The 16,682-nt window shown below is 34.5% G+C and overlaps 10 protein-coding genes across 10 annotated transcripts; 3 read left to right on the plus strand and 7 right to left on the minus strand.

Annotated features, from left to right (window-relative positions):
* Positions 1–10: 10 nt before the first annotated feature.
* On the minus strand, positions 11–749 carry RPS16A (40S ribosomal protein uS9; the record flags this gene model as incomplete). Its single annotated transcript, XM_003955889.1, has 2 exons — positions 11–418; positions 726–749. 2 exons carry the CDS (start codon positions 747–749, stop codon positions 11–13), a joined length of 432 nt encoding a protein of 143 aa, XP_003955938.1.
* An 823-nt stretch (positions 750–1,572) lies between these two features.
* On the plus strand, positions 1,573–2,569 carry RPL13B (60S ribosomal protein eL13; the record flags this gene model as incomplete). Its single annotated transcript, XM_003955890.1, has 2 exons — positions 1,573–1,576; positions 1,890–2,569. The coding sequence occupies 2 exons, from the start codon at positions 1,573–1,575 to the stop codon at positions 2,567–2,569; spliced, it is 684 nt and encodes a 227-aa protein (XP_003955939.1).
* Positions 2,570–2,828: 259 nt separating this feature from the next.
* On the minus strand, positions 2,829–3,152 carry KAFR0B05090 (ribosomal protein P1; the record flags this gene model as incomplete). Its single annotated transcript, XM_003955891.1, has 1 exon — positions 2,829–3,152. One exon carries the CDS (start codon positions 3,150–3,152, stop codon positions 2,829–2,831), a length of 324 nt encoding a protein of 107 aa, XP_003955940.1.
* A 398-nt stretch (positions 3,153–3,550) lies between these two features.
* On the minus strand, positions 3,551–4,855 carry SIP5 (Sip5p; the record flags this gene model as incomplete). Its single annotated transcript, XM_003955892.1, has 1 exon — positions 3,551–4,855. The coding sequence occupies one exon, from the start codon at positions 4,853–4,855 to the stop codon at positions 3,551–3,553; it is 1,305 nt and encodes a 434-aa protein (XP_003955941.1).
* A 527-nt stretch (positions 4,856–5,382) lies between these two features.
* Positions 5,383–5,925, minus strand: CIN4 (Arf family GTPase CIN4; the record flags this gene model as incomplete). Its single annotated transcript, XM_003955893.1, has 1 exon — positions 5,383–5,925. One exon carries the CDS (start codon positions 5,923–5,925, stop codon positions 5,383–5,385), a length of 543 nt encoding a protein of 180 aa, XP_003955942.1.
* Positions 5,926–6,119: 194 nt separating this feature from the next.
* PSO2 (DNA cross-link repair protein PSO2) lies at positions 6,120–8,111 on the plus strand (the record flags this gene model as incomplete). The annotated part of the gene is made up of 1 exon (XM_003955894.1): positions 6,120–8,111. One exon carries the CDS (start codon positions 6,120–6,122, stop codon positions 8,109–8,111), a length of 1,992 nt encoding a protein of 663 aa, XP_003955943.1.
* A 141-nt stretch (positions 8,112–8,252) lies between these two features.
* Positions 8,253–9,734, minus strand: GAT2 (Gat2p; the record flags this gene model as incomplete). Its single annotated transcript, XM_003955895.1, has 1 exon — positions 8,253–9,734. The coding sequence occupies one exon, from the start codon at positions 9,732–9,734 to the stop codon at positions 8,253–8,255; it is 1,482 nt and encodes a 493-aa protein (XP_003955944.1).
* Positions 9,735–12,395: 2,661 nt separating this feature from the next.
* Positions 12,396–13,859, plus strand: GID8 (glucose-induced degradation complex subunit GID8; the record flags this gene model as incomplete). Its single annotated transcript, XM_003955896.1, has 1 exon — positions 12,396–13,859. One exon carries the CDS (start codon positions 12,396–12,398, stop codon positions 13,857–13,859), a length of 1,464 nt encoding a protein of 487 aa, XP_003955945.1.
* A 40-nt stretch (positions 13,860–13,899) lies between these two features.
* ERG29 (Erg29p) lies at positions 13,900–14,616 on the minus strand (the record flags this gene model as incomplete). Its single annotated transcript, XM_003955897.1, has 1 exon — positions 13,900–14,616. The coding sequence occupies one exon, from the start codon at positions 14,614–14,616 to the stop codon at positions 13,900–13,902; it is 717 nt and encodes a 238-aa protein (XP_003955946.1).
* A 292-nt stretch (positions 14,617–14,908) lies between these two features.
* On the minus strand, positions 14,909–16,204 carry REC114 (Rec114p; the record flags this gene model as incomplete). Its single annotated transcript, XM_003955898.1, has 1 exon — positions 14,909–16,204. One exon carries the CDS (start codon positions 16,202–16,204, stop codon positions 14,909–14,911), a length of 1,296 nt encoding a protein of 431 aa, XP_003955947.1.
* Positions 16,205–16,682: the final 478 nt, after the last annotated feature.

Raw genomic sequence — 16,682 nt, forward strand, 5'->3', positions numbered from 1 at the left:
ATTTTTTTCCTTAACGGTAAGACTTTTGGAATCTAGCACGAGCACCTCTACCACCGAATTTCTTTGGTTCTGGTCTTCTAGCATCGGCAATTAATAAGGTTCTGTCGTAAGAAGTGAAAGCCTTCTTTAGTTCGTTCTTAGATTGTTCATCAACGTATTTTTGGTGATAAGCAACTAAACCCTTAGCAATGGCTTGTCTGATAGCGTAAACTTGAGAAACGTGACCACCACCAGTGACTCTGACTCTGATGTCGATGTTAGCGAATTTATCTAAACCAACTAATAATAATGGTTCGTAAACCTTGAATCTTAAGATTTCTGGTTCAACTAAAGTGATTGGAGAACCGTTAACCTTGATTAAACCTTTACCGGCTTTAACGTGAGCAACAGCAGTAGCTGACTTCTTCTTACCAAAAGTCTGTGGAGAAAAAACATTGTTATCACAACGCAATATTATGTTAGTAATCTTGATGGCCGTTACAAAATCTGAAGTGAACTGAGAAACGAAAATCCTCTAATCGTTAATGAAAAATTCTGGTGATCGTGGGATAATAGGTTATTTCATATTTCTATTTTTGTGTAAAATCATTTCTGGAAGGTAATGCTAAATACTGCATTTTCATTCAAATCAATTAATAACACCTAGATCGTAAAATAATGGCTTCTTACTTTGCTTTTCCATTTCTTCATATGTTCATTCGATCTATCGAAATATTTCAACATACTTGAACACTTGGGACAGTAGACATGTTGTACCTTCTTTCGCTATATTATTTATTCTAATCCTCACTATTAGAGCTACTTTTTACTACCTAGTTAAATTTCAACTATATTAAAAACAGGCCTTGGTACTAGCCCCAGTGGGTATCAGCGTAATGGGAATCTCAAGCCAGGCTGGATTCCACCTACATTCCAGGCAATAATTGCCATCTTCCAAGCGGAACTGTAAAGAGGCTAGGCTGTAACTTCCGGGCTGGTGTCTAGCCTACAGCCTAGCTTTGGGCTTAGGGGCATTCCATGCTGTACTCGGCTTCCTTCCATTAACGCAAACCAGGAGCACAACCGACGCAACTTTTCCAATGAAAAATACTGTATATTTTTCTAATTATTGGGCTTCTGCAACTTTCTAAAATGTACAGATGTTATCAAATGTCTGGATGTAGAAGTCCAACAAAATTATGTTTGCGGGCATCGGGGGAAAAAAAATGAATTTCTTCTTTGACTGTTTTCTCTCTAATGAGGTAATTTCTCACCCACACATTTGACCTGTTTGATTTTTTGCTGGAAAAACGCTGAAAAAAAAATCTAAAAATGATATAGAAGGTGAAATATCGTACGGAACGCACAAGCTGGATTTTTTCAATTCGCGATAGCCCTCGATAACCGCACGTCAGACCCAATAGCAGCCATACTGTACTGTGTGAGAGTGGGATGTGACAGACTCTGTATCACAACGTAGTCGGACATATGTACTGATAATATCAAAATAGTAGAAAATGTAATGTATGTAGTGATTTTATTGTGTTTGTCTTATAGGAATATTTGGCGAATTAAACCGGAACAACAGTAAGAATGGGTATGTTTTCTACTTTATATTGTGGATAGGATCGGATTTGTTGAGAATGCGAAGCCAAAGTGCAATCAACTGTAATAATTTTCACTACGATAAATGACATAACTGTATTGAAGTATTAATTGCCTGGTGTTACGATACATTTCTATCATGTAATTGATTAATAAAACTATGATACAAAAAATGAGCTCAAATAATGTAAGAAATAGATGATGAAAATGATCGTTCTAAGTTATCTTGACAAATCCGAATAATTCATTAATTTTAGAGAACTTTAATACTAACGTTATATTATTAATTTCTAATTTCTAAATAGCTATTTCCAAGAATTTACCACTTTTGAAGAACCACTTCAGAAAGCACTGGCAAGAACGCGTCAAGGTTCACTTTGACCAAGCCGGTAAGAAGGTTTCTAGAAGAAGTGCCAGAGCTGCTAAGGCTGCCAAGATCGCTCCAAGACCTTTGGATTTACTAAGACCAGTTGTTAGAGCCCCAACTGTCAAATACAACAGAAAAGTTAGAGCTGGTAGAGGTTTTACTTTAGCCGAAGTTAAGGCTGCTGGTTTGACCGCTGCTTACGCTAGAACTATCGGTATTGCCGTTGACCACAGAAGACAAAACAGAAACCAAGAAACTTTCGAATTAAACGTTGAAAGATTAAAGGAATACTTAGCTAGAATCATTGTCTTCCCAAGAAACGGTAAGGCCGTTGAAGCTGAACAAGTTTTATCTACTGCTGCCACTTTCCCAATTGCTCAACCATCTACTGATGTTGAAACTAGAGCAGTTGAAGACAACGGTGAATCTGCTTTCAGAACTTTAAGAATGGCTAGATCTGAAAAGAGATTCAAGGGTATCAGAGAAAAGAGAGCCAGAGAAAAGGCTGAAGCTGAAGCTAGAAAAGAAGAAATAAGCAATCTTACCTCTGAATATCAAAGTTTACTCATTTTTGTTCCTTTCACATCCTTCATCTTTATAAACATTCTATATCAATAAATTTTATTACAAGGTATAAATTTATGTAAAATTCTATAATGGAACCCCCATGAATAATAATAATAATAATAATAACAAAAAGATCAAAGAATTGTTAGTCTTCATCTATGTATTGTCACTACGTCAATTAGTAATGATTGAAAGTTAAATTAATATCAAATATTATGACAAAAAAATAAAAAAAATGATTGAATATTATATATATATATTAAATACCTAATAAAAGAAAAAGGATAAATCTATCATTTATTTATTTTTTTTAATCGAATAAACCGAAACCCATGTCATCGTCGGATTCTTCCTTGGCTTCTTCTTCCTTTTCTTCAGCAGCTTCACCGGCAGCAGCACCAGAAGCACCAGCAGCGGCACCAGCAGCAGCTGGAGCAGCAGCACCGGCAGAGAAGTTGACTAATAAAGCCTTTAAGTCTTGACCTTCTAAAGCCTTGGCGAAGATATCAGCCCAGATACCCTCAATTGGGATGTTAGCAGCGTTAGTTAAAGCTAATAACTTTTCAGAAGAGATTTCGACTTCAGAGTCAGCTAAGATTAAAGCAGCGTAAGATAAAGCAGATTCAGTAGACATTCTGGTTCTTGTTATTTTCTAGAGATAATCAGTTTAAGCCTAAAAATAAAGCGGACTATTTCTTTGAAGTTCTCTTTACATTGAAAAGTGTTCCAAAAATTCATAGTATCAAGGTTGAAATAGCTTCAGTGAAAGATGGAAAGTGCTTTGCGTGTATGAAAAAAAAAAATTTCAAAATTTCAGTCAAAAAAAGTTGCGTGGTCATTTGATACGATTGATATCATGTGACTTAGGGCATAGACTCACTTTTTTTTAGGGCTTCTTCAATTCACAGAGTAGACACTTTGTAAACTACTACTTTTGTACAATAAAATTCGATCAAGTTATAAACTCGTCAATAGTATATCGCCGTCTTTATTACCTTATATAATGACTTAGACAAGGAGTAGAAATCCAGTTCATTTATTCTCACTTTTCGCATTGTCTTCTTCCAGACTTAATTTGATGGCTTCCTCAACCAGACGATCTTCCAATTCAGTCCGAGTATTTGTGGCAGAGTTATGCGAGGGATCAACTAGCTGATTACTTAAATGTATGGCTGTGGCATTTGCTGATCTTCTCTGTAGCTTTAATCTATCTTTATTTAGCTTAATTTTCCAATCAGGACGTATAAAGTCGGACGTAATCACAAATGGCTCTGTAACGGTGTCAGTGGACACTTTATTATCCAAGGTATATTGTGAGGGTAATATGCCATTGATGCCTACTTTTCTATCATTTGGTTGGTTATAAATAACTGCAAAATCAGGGGTCGCACAATACGGGCAATTTGACGGTTCAGATATTAATAAATTTGGATCTTTATCCACATCATCAACATCTTCAACATTTTCATCATGTGGGAAATGAGGCGCTGATCTTTTTATTTGTACGAAACACTCTGTACAGATTGGCTGTTGGCAACATTTTGAATAATTCATTGGTTTAGGGAAATATAGAAAACAAATTGGACATTCTGTTCCATTTTTATACAAATTTAGTTTCAAAGCATCATTTGGTAAATATTTATTCAATTGCTCTTCTAATTTTTTTTCTAAGAAAACTTCGTTTTCTGTTTCTTGCCATATAATTCTCTTCTGGTACAATCTGGCTTTAAAGATCTTTGATCTTTGACGACTTTGATCTTTCTTGGACAATTTTTTATCGATTAAATAGTCAAAATTTGGATTACTTAAATCACCAATCGAAAGATCTTCTAATTCATCTGGAATTTCTACATTGTTGGACGAATGTAATGGTAGTCCGTCCACTATTTTGACAATTTCGTCGTCTGACCAAGTTTGATTAAAATCTTGCAATGGGATATAGAATGGTGCTAATTTTCTTTCGATAATCAATGTCTTGACAATATCAATATCGTAATCTAACTTGTCTAATGTATAGCAACCAAACGGAGATAGGTAACCACCATCCACCGTTTCATTGAATCTCACTACTAAATCCTGGGCTCTTTTCTCTTTGAAAGCTTCTCTCTCCTTGGGACTTCTTCTTCTATAAGGATTCTCAGAAGTTGAATTTCCTCTTGATCTCGCACTATTCGTATTATTTAGCACTGAGTCAACCAAGGAGGTGGTACGTTTGGATCTAGTTCTGGCGGTACCACTACTGGCAAAAGAATTAGCATTTGAAATAGTTCGTCTTCTTGATCTCGTTTGATTTGCATACTCTTCGTCTTGTTCGGCCTTTGCTGGAACGTTCCCCATTATGAGTGTATCGTTCAATATATGCTACTTTACAGTTATTTTCAACTTTGGCCCTTACTTGGCTTAATAACCAGAGCTTGGATTAGGCTGAGTTGGTTATATATTTGTTTATATCAAAAAGTTTAAAATTGAGCTAAAACCCCCTTTCTTGTTGTACCGTTCTTAATCCTCCTCTCGTCGCTTTAAAAAGAAAAACGACAGCAAAAAATGACAGAAGGTGACAGCGAGTTTCACCGCAATTTAATGATGGCACACTTCAAACAGCCAATGAGACCAATAGTGGGTTCTACCACTCTATAGTTCTCTATCAAGAAAGTACGCAGACTGTGGTATGGTTTTGTTGGGGTTGATGAGCGGTGGAAGTGATGTTATTGGAGGGTTATCAATGAATACATGAAATTTGTAGCATAAAGCACTATGCTCTAACATGTGTGTGAGCCCAGTATGTAACATTAAAACACATCTAATCGTTCCGTATTATTAACCCTTTCAATTTTTCAATGCCCTCTCCCGTAACACCACTACATTCAATGAAATCGTACTTTTTTTTTTCTCATCTTCTCAGTCTCAGTAGTCTCTTCATTATCAGTCAGTTGTAGATCCCTGAGGATACAGTTCTTTATTTTCTCGCTGTGTTTGCCAATCATTGCCTGATCGTTATTTAGTAAATCGATCTTATTCATCAAGATAATTACATGGCAGTCGTAGCCGATTCTACCTTCGTCCCTCTGGATCAAATCTTTCAATTCATTTAATGACTCTGTAAACCTAAGGTTAGATGTGATATCAATACACCAAATCAGCACATCAGTCTTGTCAAAATAGTTATCCCAAAAAGGTCGCAGAGTCGTCTGACCCCCGATATCCCATATAGACACATTGTACATTGAATCAATCTCGATAGTTTTTATCTGGAATCCCATAGTAGGTGTAATATTGTCGTCCTTTTCATTGTCTGGAAGTAGTTTATTCACCACCGTAGACTTCCCGGAATTGTCAAGCCCCAGAATCAAGCAACGTATTTCTTTGTCTTTCAGCTTCTGCTTCTTTATTATGCTCAATAGTCCCATCTCTATCTGCTGGAAGAGGCTCACTGTTAGTTGTATGTCATCTTACCAGTTAGGCCTTACTTGCTTTTTTTGGCAGATTTATATTGGGATATCATCTATGAAAAACTTAAATGGATCGATGATCTAGAGAAGAAAAAGAATAACTTAATAGCTATCAAGAAAGCAGACGGTACTTGGACTATATATATGATGATATGCCAAGAAAGTCTATAGTTGAACTAAAGTCTCGCGATATAAGACTGAAAGATACAAAAAGAAAAATCGGTAAGAGCAAGCAGAGAAGATTATTTGAATATGATATACCTACAACATCAAATTTAAAAATACAGGAAAGAAATGGTTTTAAACTTAAAGTAAATAGTGAAGAAGATCCTATAATACTACAAGAAGAGAAAAATGAGGACAGTGATGGAGAATGCGCGCATCCAATGTCAGGAAAGTTTCAAAGTATCTTTTGCCCAATTTGCAATTTAGATATATCTAAACTGGAATTATTTGAAAGGGAGACTCATTGTGAAAATTGCCTCGAGTCAAATGAAGCTTCCACAAATGTTTCAAAGCATTATATCGAAGAAAGAAGGTATACTGCTGTTGATGAGATTACTTTTCCTTCGAGTATTGAAAGCATAAAAAGTGACGGGGTTCATGAAACTGTGATTCTTAATGAAGAAGATCTTCTGGTTACTTTATCTGATGACAACGAGGAAGGTTTACCATTTCATCTTGCGGATGACATGGAAAAGATACCAACGGGACCTTTTTTGGAACAAGAGGATGATCCTATTATCATTGACATAGCTAGTGAAGAAGAAGAGGTAAAAAAAACAATAAAGCATACAATTAAGGGTAATCATACCAAGATACGAAAAACATTCACTGAAAAATTGGTCAAGAAAAGGTCTTCTCATTTTACCGTTAACAAAAGCTCTAAGAGATCTACAAGAAAACAGGCACCCCTTCCGAGTGTTAAAATATTAAGTTTCATAAATGGGTTCAAAGTGGTAGTTGACGGATTCAATTACGAGGCAAATTCACAGATAAATGATTATTTTCTGTCACACTTCCATTCAGATCATTATATAGGTTTGAAAAAATCATGGGATAAAGCTGACAAAATTTATTGTTCGCCAATTACATCCAAATTATTACAATTCAAATTCAAGATTTCTGCAGATAGAATAGTTTCCATACCCAACAGAGAAAAACACTGGATAACCTCTAACATTTCAGTTACACCTTTTGATGCAAATCATTGCCCTGGTGCCCAAGTATTTCTTTTCCAGGAGTGGGCTACCAAGGATTCATTAAAACCAATGAAACAGATATTACATACTGGTGACTTCAGAAGTAATTCTCACTTAATTAATGAAATACATGATTTTTTGAAAGTTTCGCGGAATTTAACGATAGATGAAGTTTATTTGGACACAACTTATCTATCACAAAACAATAATTTTCCATCACAATCTGAAATAGTTACAAAGACAACATCCTATGTTATAGATTTTTTACAGAAACGCAACAAGAGGCATAACATTTTGTTGGGGAAGCCAAAGAAAAAAATTATATTGGTTGGATCGTATTCGATTGGTAAAGAGAAATTAGCAATTTCAATCTCCCGAAATTTAAAATGTAAAATGGTAGTTTATAACAGTGAACTAAGATCTGTTTACATAAATGATCTTCTAAAAGACATGAAAGAGAATAGTGACTCTGAAACTGAAGTTCATTTAGTACCCATTAGAATGATAAAGGATGAGGATTCAATCCTTAAATATTTGAAAGACATCATACAATTGAAATGGATAGAAGTAGAATTAATAGGATTAATACCCACTGGATGGACTATGGCTAATTCATGGTGGGGGATGAAGTATCACAAATTACCTTTGGAAAATAAATTCAAAATTTCATCCAATATAGAGGAATTGTCACTTGATGATGATTGGTATAAGAAACAGGTTGATACTTATAAAAAATTTCAAATATTTAACGTTCCTTATTCAGAGCATTCAAGTTTTACTGAATTGGTTAACTTTGGTACCACTGATAAATTTAAGTGGGGCAAAATTATACCTACTGTAAATTTACATAGTTTAGAGAGGATAACTGATATGGATGAATGGTTTAAAGTATGGAAGAAGATCAATACTGATAGAACAAAAGGAATATATGATTGTCTTTGAAAAAAAGAGAATAAAGTATATACGATTTTTATTATAGCTTATTACTAATATTAGTAACAGTAATAACAATGATAATAATATTATTACTATTATGGTACAAAAGGCGAAAAAAAAAATTTATGATTGGCAATTAAAAGTCCATTAAGGTGATTCAATTTTTGTAAAATAGTCAGAGTCCAACGTTGGATCGCTATCTAAAGACTTAACGACTTCTCCTGGAACGAAAAATTCCAATGGAATTCTGCGATCTTCAGGGTTGATTAACTTGTTGAATCTCATTAAAAGGTTTGCATTCTTGTTACCGAATTTTTTAACTAATTTTCTATAAAATAGTCCGCATGCATTGCATAAAGTTCTGTTACCGTAAGGTCCCCTTCTCCATTCGGGAGTATCAATTTCATCACAGTGTAAACATTTTGTCTTGTCATTATTGTATCTAGTATTAAGGTTAGATTGTTGAGAAGACAGTTTTTCAGCGAGAGAATTGGCAGTTGAAGTTAAATCATTTGAGTTTGATTTAATTTGCTTAAACTTTCTGCCTTTTCTTGTGTAAATTCTTCTTGTCTTAAAAGTATCATTCAATGCTTGAACGATAATGTTATTGTTGTTATTTTGATGTGATACTGTTGGGGTGAGCTGTTTCGCTTGAGGTTGATCTAGGGGCTGACATGGTAAGGAGTGCACATTTGGCAAATACTGCTGTGGTATATGGTGATGTTGTGGAGGAGGTGGCGGAGGAGGAGGTAAATTGAAGAAATGAGACTGAGCAGTATTAGTAGGAGAGGTTGGTGAATAATAGTAATGGTAGTTTGCGTTATTATGAGTAGTTGGGATTAAGCAGTGAGGTAAAAAATGTTTTGAATCATCATTCATACGTTGAATAAGATGAGGTGGGGTTTGTTGTAACTTGTTATTGGTAGTATCTACAGTAGAATATGGATATGATGAAGTAATTGCGTTGACAGTTGAATTATTTGTTTGCCCCTCATGTCCAATATTACTACTGGCGTTGCTATTGTTATTATTGAGTTCTATAGTGGATTGAATTTGTTGATGCAATCTTTGTGCATGGATGTACATGTCATTTAAACTACTTGGAGTTGTGACGTAATCATTACTTTTAATATAGTTTAGTTCATGGATCAAACTATTGTATCTTTGAATTAAGTTTAGTACGTCATTATTACCGGACGTATTTTGTTGTATTGTTAAATCGGAAGATTGGTCGGAATTTCTATTCGGGGTCGCATAATAATTACAGCCAGAAGACCACGTAGAAGAATTGTATGACGCGGAAGATGCTGATGATGACGACGATGATGATGATGATGATAATGCTGATGATAATGATGCAGAGGCAGGTAAAAAAGTTCCTGTGTTGAAAGTAGAATTTGGAGTGTTGTAAATTGGATCATTTGTGGGGTTGATGTTATTAGTATGATCAGATTCGTTACCGAAAGAAGGATTTAGCATTGAGTGTATTGATGGTAATCTTGGCTTATTGGGGTTAATAAAAGCAGTAGTGTTGGTATTATTTTTAGTTGTATTCTGTTGTTGCTCTTCCTGGGTGGTGGTTGTATTCGGTGCAGGAGCAACTTGTGGTTGATACGCATAAAATTTCATGTCTGGAAAGCTAGTTATTGTTAGAAGATGTATGTTACTATAGTAAGCTTCTTTTGAAATGATAGTTGAAAAAATTAGCAAGTCTTGCAAGAGGGAAGTAAAACTAATCGAGGGGGGAATAAAAGAAAAAAGTCGTCAGTTTAAGTATAAAATTGAGAAAGAATTCGAAGTTGAGAAAATGAGAGGATATTAGATGCAAGAGCTTGCCTGTTGAAGAGGGAGTGAGGATCGAACAATATATATGTGTGTACATATATTCTACATGTGCCATGTAGATAAAGTACCGGGGACGTACAATTGAGTCAAGATGAAGTATAATAATAACATCCAGAAAAAAAAAGAATTTAAGAGGAATAATGATATGATAAACGAGAGAAGAGGGACAAGGCGGTCGAAGGACAAAAAAAAAAAAAAAAGAAAAAGAAAAAGGCGTAAAACCTCAAGAACTTCCCGGTAATTAAATCAATGTAATTAATTAGCAAATATCAATCTTGTATAGATAGTTAGCCACTAAGAATAAGGTATTATTATTAGTAAGTGCTTATTATGGTTTTGATAATAGTATGATGTTGTTCATGTAATTTAGTGTTTTTTCGATGGGCAAAAATGTGTCTAGACAACGAGTAAATGGGTAGATATGCAGTTAGTTGGCCTCCGGTTTAATAAATAAGGCCATGAAAAAGAAAGAATTGTTGTCAACCTGTGTAACTACCTTAAATGGAAAGGGCCAATAACTTGCGTAGGCAAAATAAAACGTATAATGTACCGTAATATTATATGATTCTTGTTCCCTCCTTCCTCTTCTCTGCCAGTTTCTCAACGTGCTCATTGATTGTTCTACTGTGCCTGCAGGTAGAGATTTTTGGCCTTACGATGACGACACGAACTGGTAAAGGATAAAAATAAAATAAAGGGTAATTGATTTGTACGGGAATCTTGCAGAAGCGGGAAAAAGATGTTTTGAGACAGATGATGTATTTTGCATTGTACTCCTTTCCGAAATTTGTCGCGAGTAAAAAAAGAAAATAATGAAGATGAAGCCAGAGGAGATATGTTGTTAAAATCAGGCATCTGTGCATGTATCCATAAAGAGAAATGTGAGTACAAGTTCAGTCAATCTGACTAAAGAGACGAAAGGATAGGCAAGGGGAAAAGGAGGGACAAGCTACAGACAGCTGTTTATCCTGAATCAGAAAGTTCATATTGTTTTAGAAATGTATGGTTCTCAACTTGGAGAGGTTCACTCCTATTGTACTTTCAGGGGACAATAGTAAGTTCGAAAAGCAAAATGAGTGAAGAAAAAGCAGAGTTTTACTGTAAACAATATTTTTGAATATCAAGGTGTATAAAATGAAATGTTGGTCCCTAAACGATATCGTCATTTCAACAAGTCTAGAACTTGTTATCCTACGTCATGTTCCAATAAAGAAGAGATTTTTTAAAAGCATTAAGCTTGTAGGCAAATCAAGTACTTGTTTTTAAGTTACACGACAGTGAGGACGTAAAGAGGAGGAAAGTCGCATAAACTTAGCTGGTATCTGAAATTGTGTTCAAAGTTCTGCGGCCTTTTTCTTAATCTCCAGCGTCAGAGAAAAAGGCGCGGTACTAGGACGGTGTCAAGTAGGAAATGGGAGCGGGAGAGAAAAAGTTACCCAAAACCGAAAGAGTGGCTTCCAAGGTGATGGATAAATGATGGTGCCAATGACGATCTGCGAGGAACATCATGTCTCTCACTCTTTTCTATAGCCATCTGAAATAGGATGTTGGTTGCACACTTTTGAAATCTAGCCTTTTTTCTCAGTTTTCTCATTTCCGGAGTTTTCATTTCTCATGATCTTTCAACATTCTCTTGTCTACTATTTCTAAGTAATAAAAGGAGTTTTTCTACCTTATCGTGACCACTTTTGCTCGAGGTAAAAAGGCCAATCAAGTATGTAAGTTCCGTAAATCTTACTTCCCATTAAGGCAAAGACATAAAGGAACATTTCAGCCTCAAGAAAGCTGTTCATGGTATTTACTTGTATACATCATTTTGAAACATGGAAAATTATCCCAAAGCAGAATTTGGGATAATCTCCAAACTGATAACGATTTGATTGTGATTCTGTCTTTTTTTTTTTGGCCCTTCCAATTGAACATTTTTTTAATTATTTTTAGTGTCATGAGATCACTATCAGTACATCAGTTGAAGAAAAAAAACAGACTTACACCAAATCATAATAGCCTCGCCTCCTTTTTCAACAAGTTTAATGCATCGAGTATAACTTAATTTACTAAAAGGCTAACCCAGCATGAAACTTTGTATGTCACATCGAAAAAAAGAAAACAATGGAAAAACCTCATTTGGCTTATTCGTTTTATTTATTTTAAAGTCTCAACCCTCCATATTGTACTGCATTGGAATAGCTCTTTTTTTTTGGCCCATGACTTAACTACCTTCACATGATGCTGCTGTTTGCGTCAAATTACGGTATATCTGACGGTCTGGGTACTTTATATTTTTGCGTAGGTCGGGTAATAGCTGACTTTTAGGAAAAAAAAATCATGTTTGGCGTTCAAATATCAAAATTGAAATTCTAAGGGTTAGAAGAGGTTGAATTGAATGCGAAAGTTTACCAATTTTAATCAACTTCAATCTATCATCATAGCAATTCAGAAATAATGACTACCACATCTAAGGATAAAGTCGATACTAACAGTGCAACCAAATATACAAGAAAATCATTCTCCAAAAATGAATGGAAAGAGAAGGTATTGGCTGATAAATTCGTCATTAATGAGTTAATCTACAATAATAATAATACTTGTACTACTACTGCTATTCCAACGACTATTAGCTCCACTTCCAAACGAAGTAATATTCTATCGACAGTGTCGAATAAAGAACCTTCATTATCAAAATTATTACTCAATTATTTCATCACAATGGCTCATGAAGAATCAAGTATAAGAATGGCAAAAGAGTTGAATTACATTAAAAATAATAAGGATCTTTTGGAATTTAATAGTCTTTTCAAAATTAAGGAAAGATCTGTTATTATACATCTCATTAAATCAGGCAATATAAATGGCGCAATGGATAATATTAATAAATCGTTCGGTTTGAGTGTTCTGGAAAGTATCAACGATGAGAACTCCACTGTTACTAATAACAACAGTAACAACGATAATAATGATAATAATGAAGCAATATTGACTTTTAATGAATTTGATGAAACTAATCAAGAATATGAAGAAGATGATTTACATTTCAAATTGTTACTACTAAATTTAGTAGAAATGATTAGAACTTATAGAAATGAGAAAAAATCGAATGAAAATGATGATGAATTTATCTTAAATTTGATCAATTACTCAAAGGAAAAATTGGCATTAAAAGCATCAACAAATAAACATCATATGGAAGAATTAGAATTGACTATAACTCTTTTATTATTCCCTATCAATGATAATTCAAACATTAAATTGCCTAAAAATTTGAAAAATTTATATTCTTTATCACTACGTTCTAAAATTGCTAATTCTGTCAATAAAAAATTATTAGAACATATTCATCCATACATAACAAATCAATCTAAATTTCCAGATTTTGTTGGTGGGTTAACAGATTCAGATTATAATAAAGCCTCAATAACAAATATTACCAAAAATATATCAAAGTATAAACCAATAATAAGAACAAATACTAATAAGACAAAAGAGATTATTGCAGCTTCAATGGAAATCAAAAGACAAGAGTTAAGTGGGAATAAAGAAATCAATGATATTCAAAATAATTCAATGGATTCTCAATTCGGTTCAATAAGCAATTCAAATAACTATTGGGCACAGACAAAACAAACCTTGTTCAATAATTTCAATGACATTAATTCACACTATGATAATTCTTTAAAGGATAAAACATTGATAAGCAGTGATTCATCCTCGTCATCGTCATCTTCTTCCTCTGATACTGCCTCAAATTCAAAGAAGAAATTTGTCAGAAATAACAATTTTTTCAACAACATCTCAAATTATCAGTACGAAGCTAGATTAATACAGCTAATGAAATTATGGGCTTGGTGTGAAAATGAATTACATGCTCACGATATCGGCGTTCCTCGAGTGGAAGATGATAATGTATAATTCAAAATAAAATACATTTATATAAAGAGTTATCTATGTATCAAATGATGAAATCGCATTTAATCCTATCTTTCGTTTCTATCTTCAAGAAGCATAATTGGATATCATCAAGCTTTGCTGGTAGCTCTTCTTTAAATCTATTGTAAATGACAACGTTATTTGATATAGTGAATTTTTTACCACTAGTTTTGATAAATTCATCATATAATTCCGAATCTTTGAATAAATGATATAATTTCAGTCTCAAAACGCCTAAAGAACACCCAAATTCCGGCCTCTTTTCATTTTCGAAGTCCTCGGGTAAAAATTCTATGTGATATTTCAATGGTTTTTCTAGGACATATTCATTACTCACTGAGATGTTACAATCAACATATAGATTTGACACATGTACAGGCTTTGAGAAAAATTTATCTCTATCTTCAAATTCTTCAATAACGATACCAGATTTTTCATCAAGAAATTCACGACTGTGATATTCATCATTCACAAGTACTTTGTGCAGCCGCAGCCCCTCATCTATCCTACCGATGTTCAGTTCATCATACGCCTCCTTTTGCAACAGTGTCATTTCGATGCTAACCCACATTTCTTGGACTAGTGCTAATGATCCCATTATAATTAGAAATAGGGTGATTCGACCGCTAATTCGATCATGTATGAATTGATGTACATAAGGCGTTGTCTTTAGCTTCTCGAGAATTTTCGTCTCTATACCATAATAATTCTTGTACAGTATCGATTTATTAAATACCATAATAGCGATCGGTTACCTTGTACACTTGTCAGTATCAAGCCCGAAATATATTGCCTCTTTAAATACAGATTTGTTAAATCTTTAAACGACCAGAAAATTATCGCGGTTTATTTCGCTAAACGCAAGTAGCGGAAATTATTAGTTTCTTCTATACGGACTCGCGACTGGCGACAGCGACTTGCGGCTAAAATTATCAAATCTTACTTCGTCATTTCATGAAGAATATGTTCAACCTTGTCTACCTTTTGAATGAGTTAGTATATTTTACCTTCAAAAAAAACACTCAAGGGTCTCATAGTGTACTTACCCATTTCATGAACTGTCTATCTTTTACCTTCTCTTTGATTATCCTCTTTGTGATTTTCAATGAAGATGGAGACCCACAAATAGCAATTTCTGCAATTTTCTTTGTATTTTTTATCTCTTTTTTTCTATCTACATCTTTGTCTTTCTTTGTCTTTTTGAACTTATCTTCTTCAGTGGAATCTTTGTTTTTCTTACATGTTCCATCTGCAGCATTCTTGGCTTCACTCATTGGAGATGGTAGTACTTTCTCTTGTCTATCTTGCGGGAATAAGCCTATTAAATCAGACTGCGGTTTCTTTAGGTTCATTAGCGAAGAAAGCAAGATCGGATTTTCGTTCGTATTTTCTAAAGTTTTCAACAGTGGCACGACATCGTTATTTTCCATTTGGGATGCAACGTGTTTAATCTTCTCACTAACCACTTGAGAGGTTTGACTCGGAGTAGGCAAAATAAAAGACTCTTTTCTAGAACCTGTTTTTTTACATTCGACTGTTGGTGTGAGTACAGATACGGCATTAGACAATTCAATCATATTATTATAATCTTTATTTTTTATAATGTTGATTTTTGAAGGTGTGTCGAAAGCTCCCGCTTCTGGAAAACTTCTCGGTTCTCGAATCAGCTCTGATATAGTATGATATTCTTGGCTTAACGGAAAGCTCTTGCCATTGATTTTGTGTTGGGTGGGATATACCATCGAATTCAGTATGGCTTCCAAAGATAAATTGGAGGTAGCGGGTTCAGTGTGTATGCTTTCAGGACAGGTGAAGTCCCTCATTTGGCTGTGTATGGGAGCATCTGTTTTGAGAGGACTCTGAAATTGTTGCTGCGTTGGAGACGCCAAATGTATATTTTTAGGTTTAGCATACTTTATTTTGAATTTCAATATAGAAAGTAAATCATAAATCTTGGAGAAGTCGCTGTAACTCGTTAAAGTGATTTGAAATCTTTTCAAAACTTGCATTGAATTTTCATGTATAAGATATTTGCAAGAAATAACAGGATCTCTAACATTAAACTGTATGGGTTTGGCGTCCTCCATCACAGATGTTTTGATCTCATCTAAAACAGACGTTCCGTTAGCCAAAGTTTGTACTATGATGGTGCCATTTTCTTGAACCAATATCTGGAATGAAAGATTCATGTTCTGAGACTCAGTTAGATGTTTCCACTTTTCCGCATTTAAAGGAGAGACTAACCTAGTCTCAAACCCCAGTGGGGCAAAAATGGCTTGAGTGTAGACGGAGTACATTCTGACCTTGACTTTAAATACTTTGGACATCGCTATCACCTTACTGTGCGCTTGTATTGACTACTTGATACTATGTACCACCAGTAATATTTAAACGGATAATTTTTACCGCTGAAGTTAAACTTGTTCATGTAAGATAGCCGCTGTACTTAATTTCCTTTTTGAGCAAAATGACGGAGGTTTGGGAAGAGAAGAGCCATAGTGATATATCAATAAACAAGAAAATGACGACTAGACAATCGCTAAGTACATTATCCTTTAGTAGTTAAAGCACGTAGGACGTAATCTGCTACACTTGTAATTCATTTATAGCGGCGAGAATAGTGAGCCACTATGCGTTTCTTATATATTCGAGGTATTTCATAGTGCCCTCTTCAGTGAAGAAATGAATCATTGAAGGTATCATTGAGATATATAGAAGATCCAGGTTTTCTTCACGTGAACCATGGCGCGTCGAGATTGTAAGTGTTCATACTGCACTATTTTTTTTGGGGGGGAAGAAATTTTA

This window comes from Kazachstania africana, chromosome 2 (genome assembly GCF_000304475.1).
Source record: "Kazachstania africana CBS 2517 chromosome 2, complete genome".
Classification (NCBI taxonomy): domain Eukaryota; kingdom Fungi; phylum Ascomycota; class Saccharomycetes; order Saccharomycetales; family Saccharomycetaceae; genus Kazachstania; species Kazachstania africana.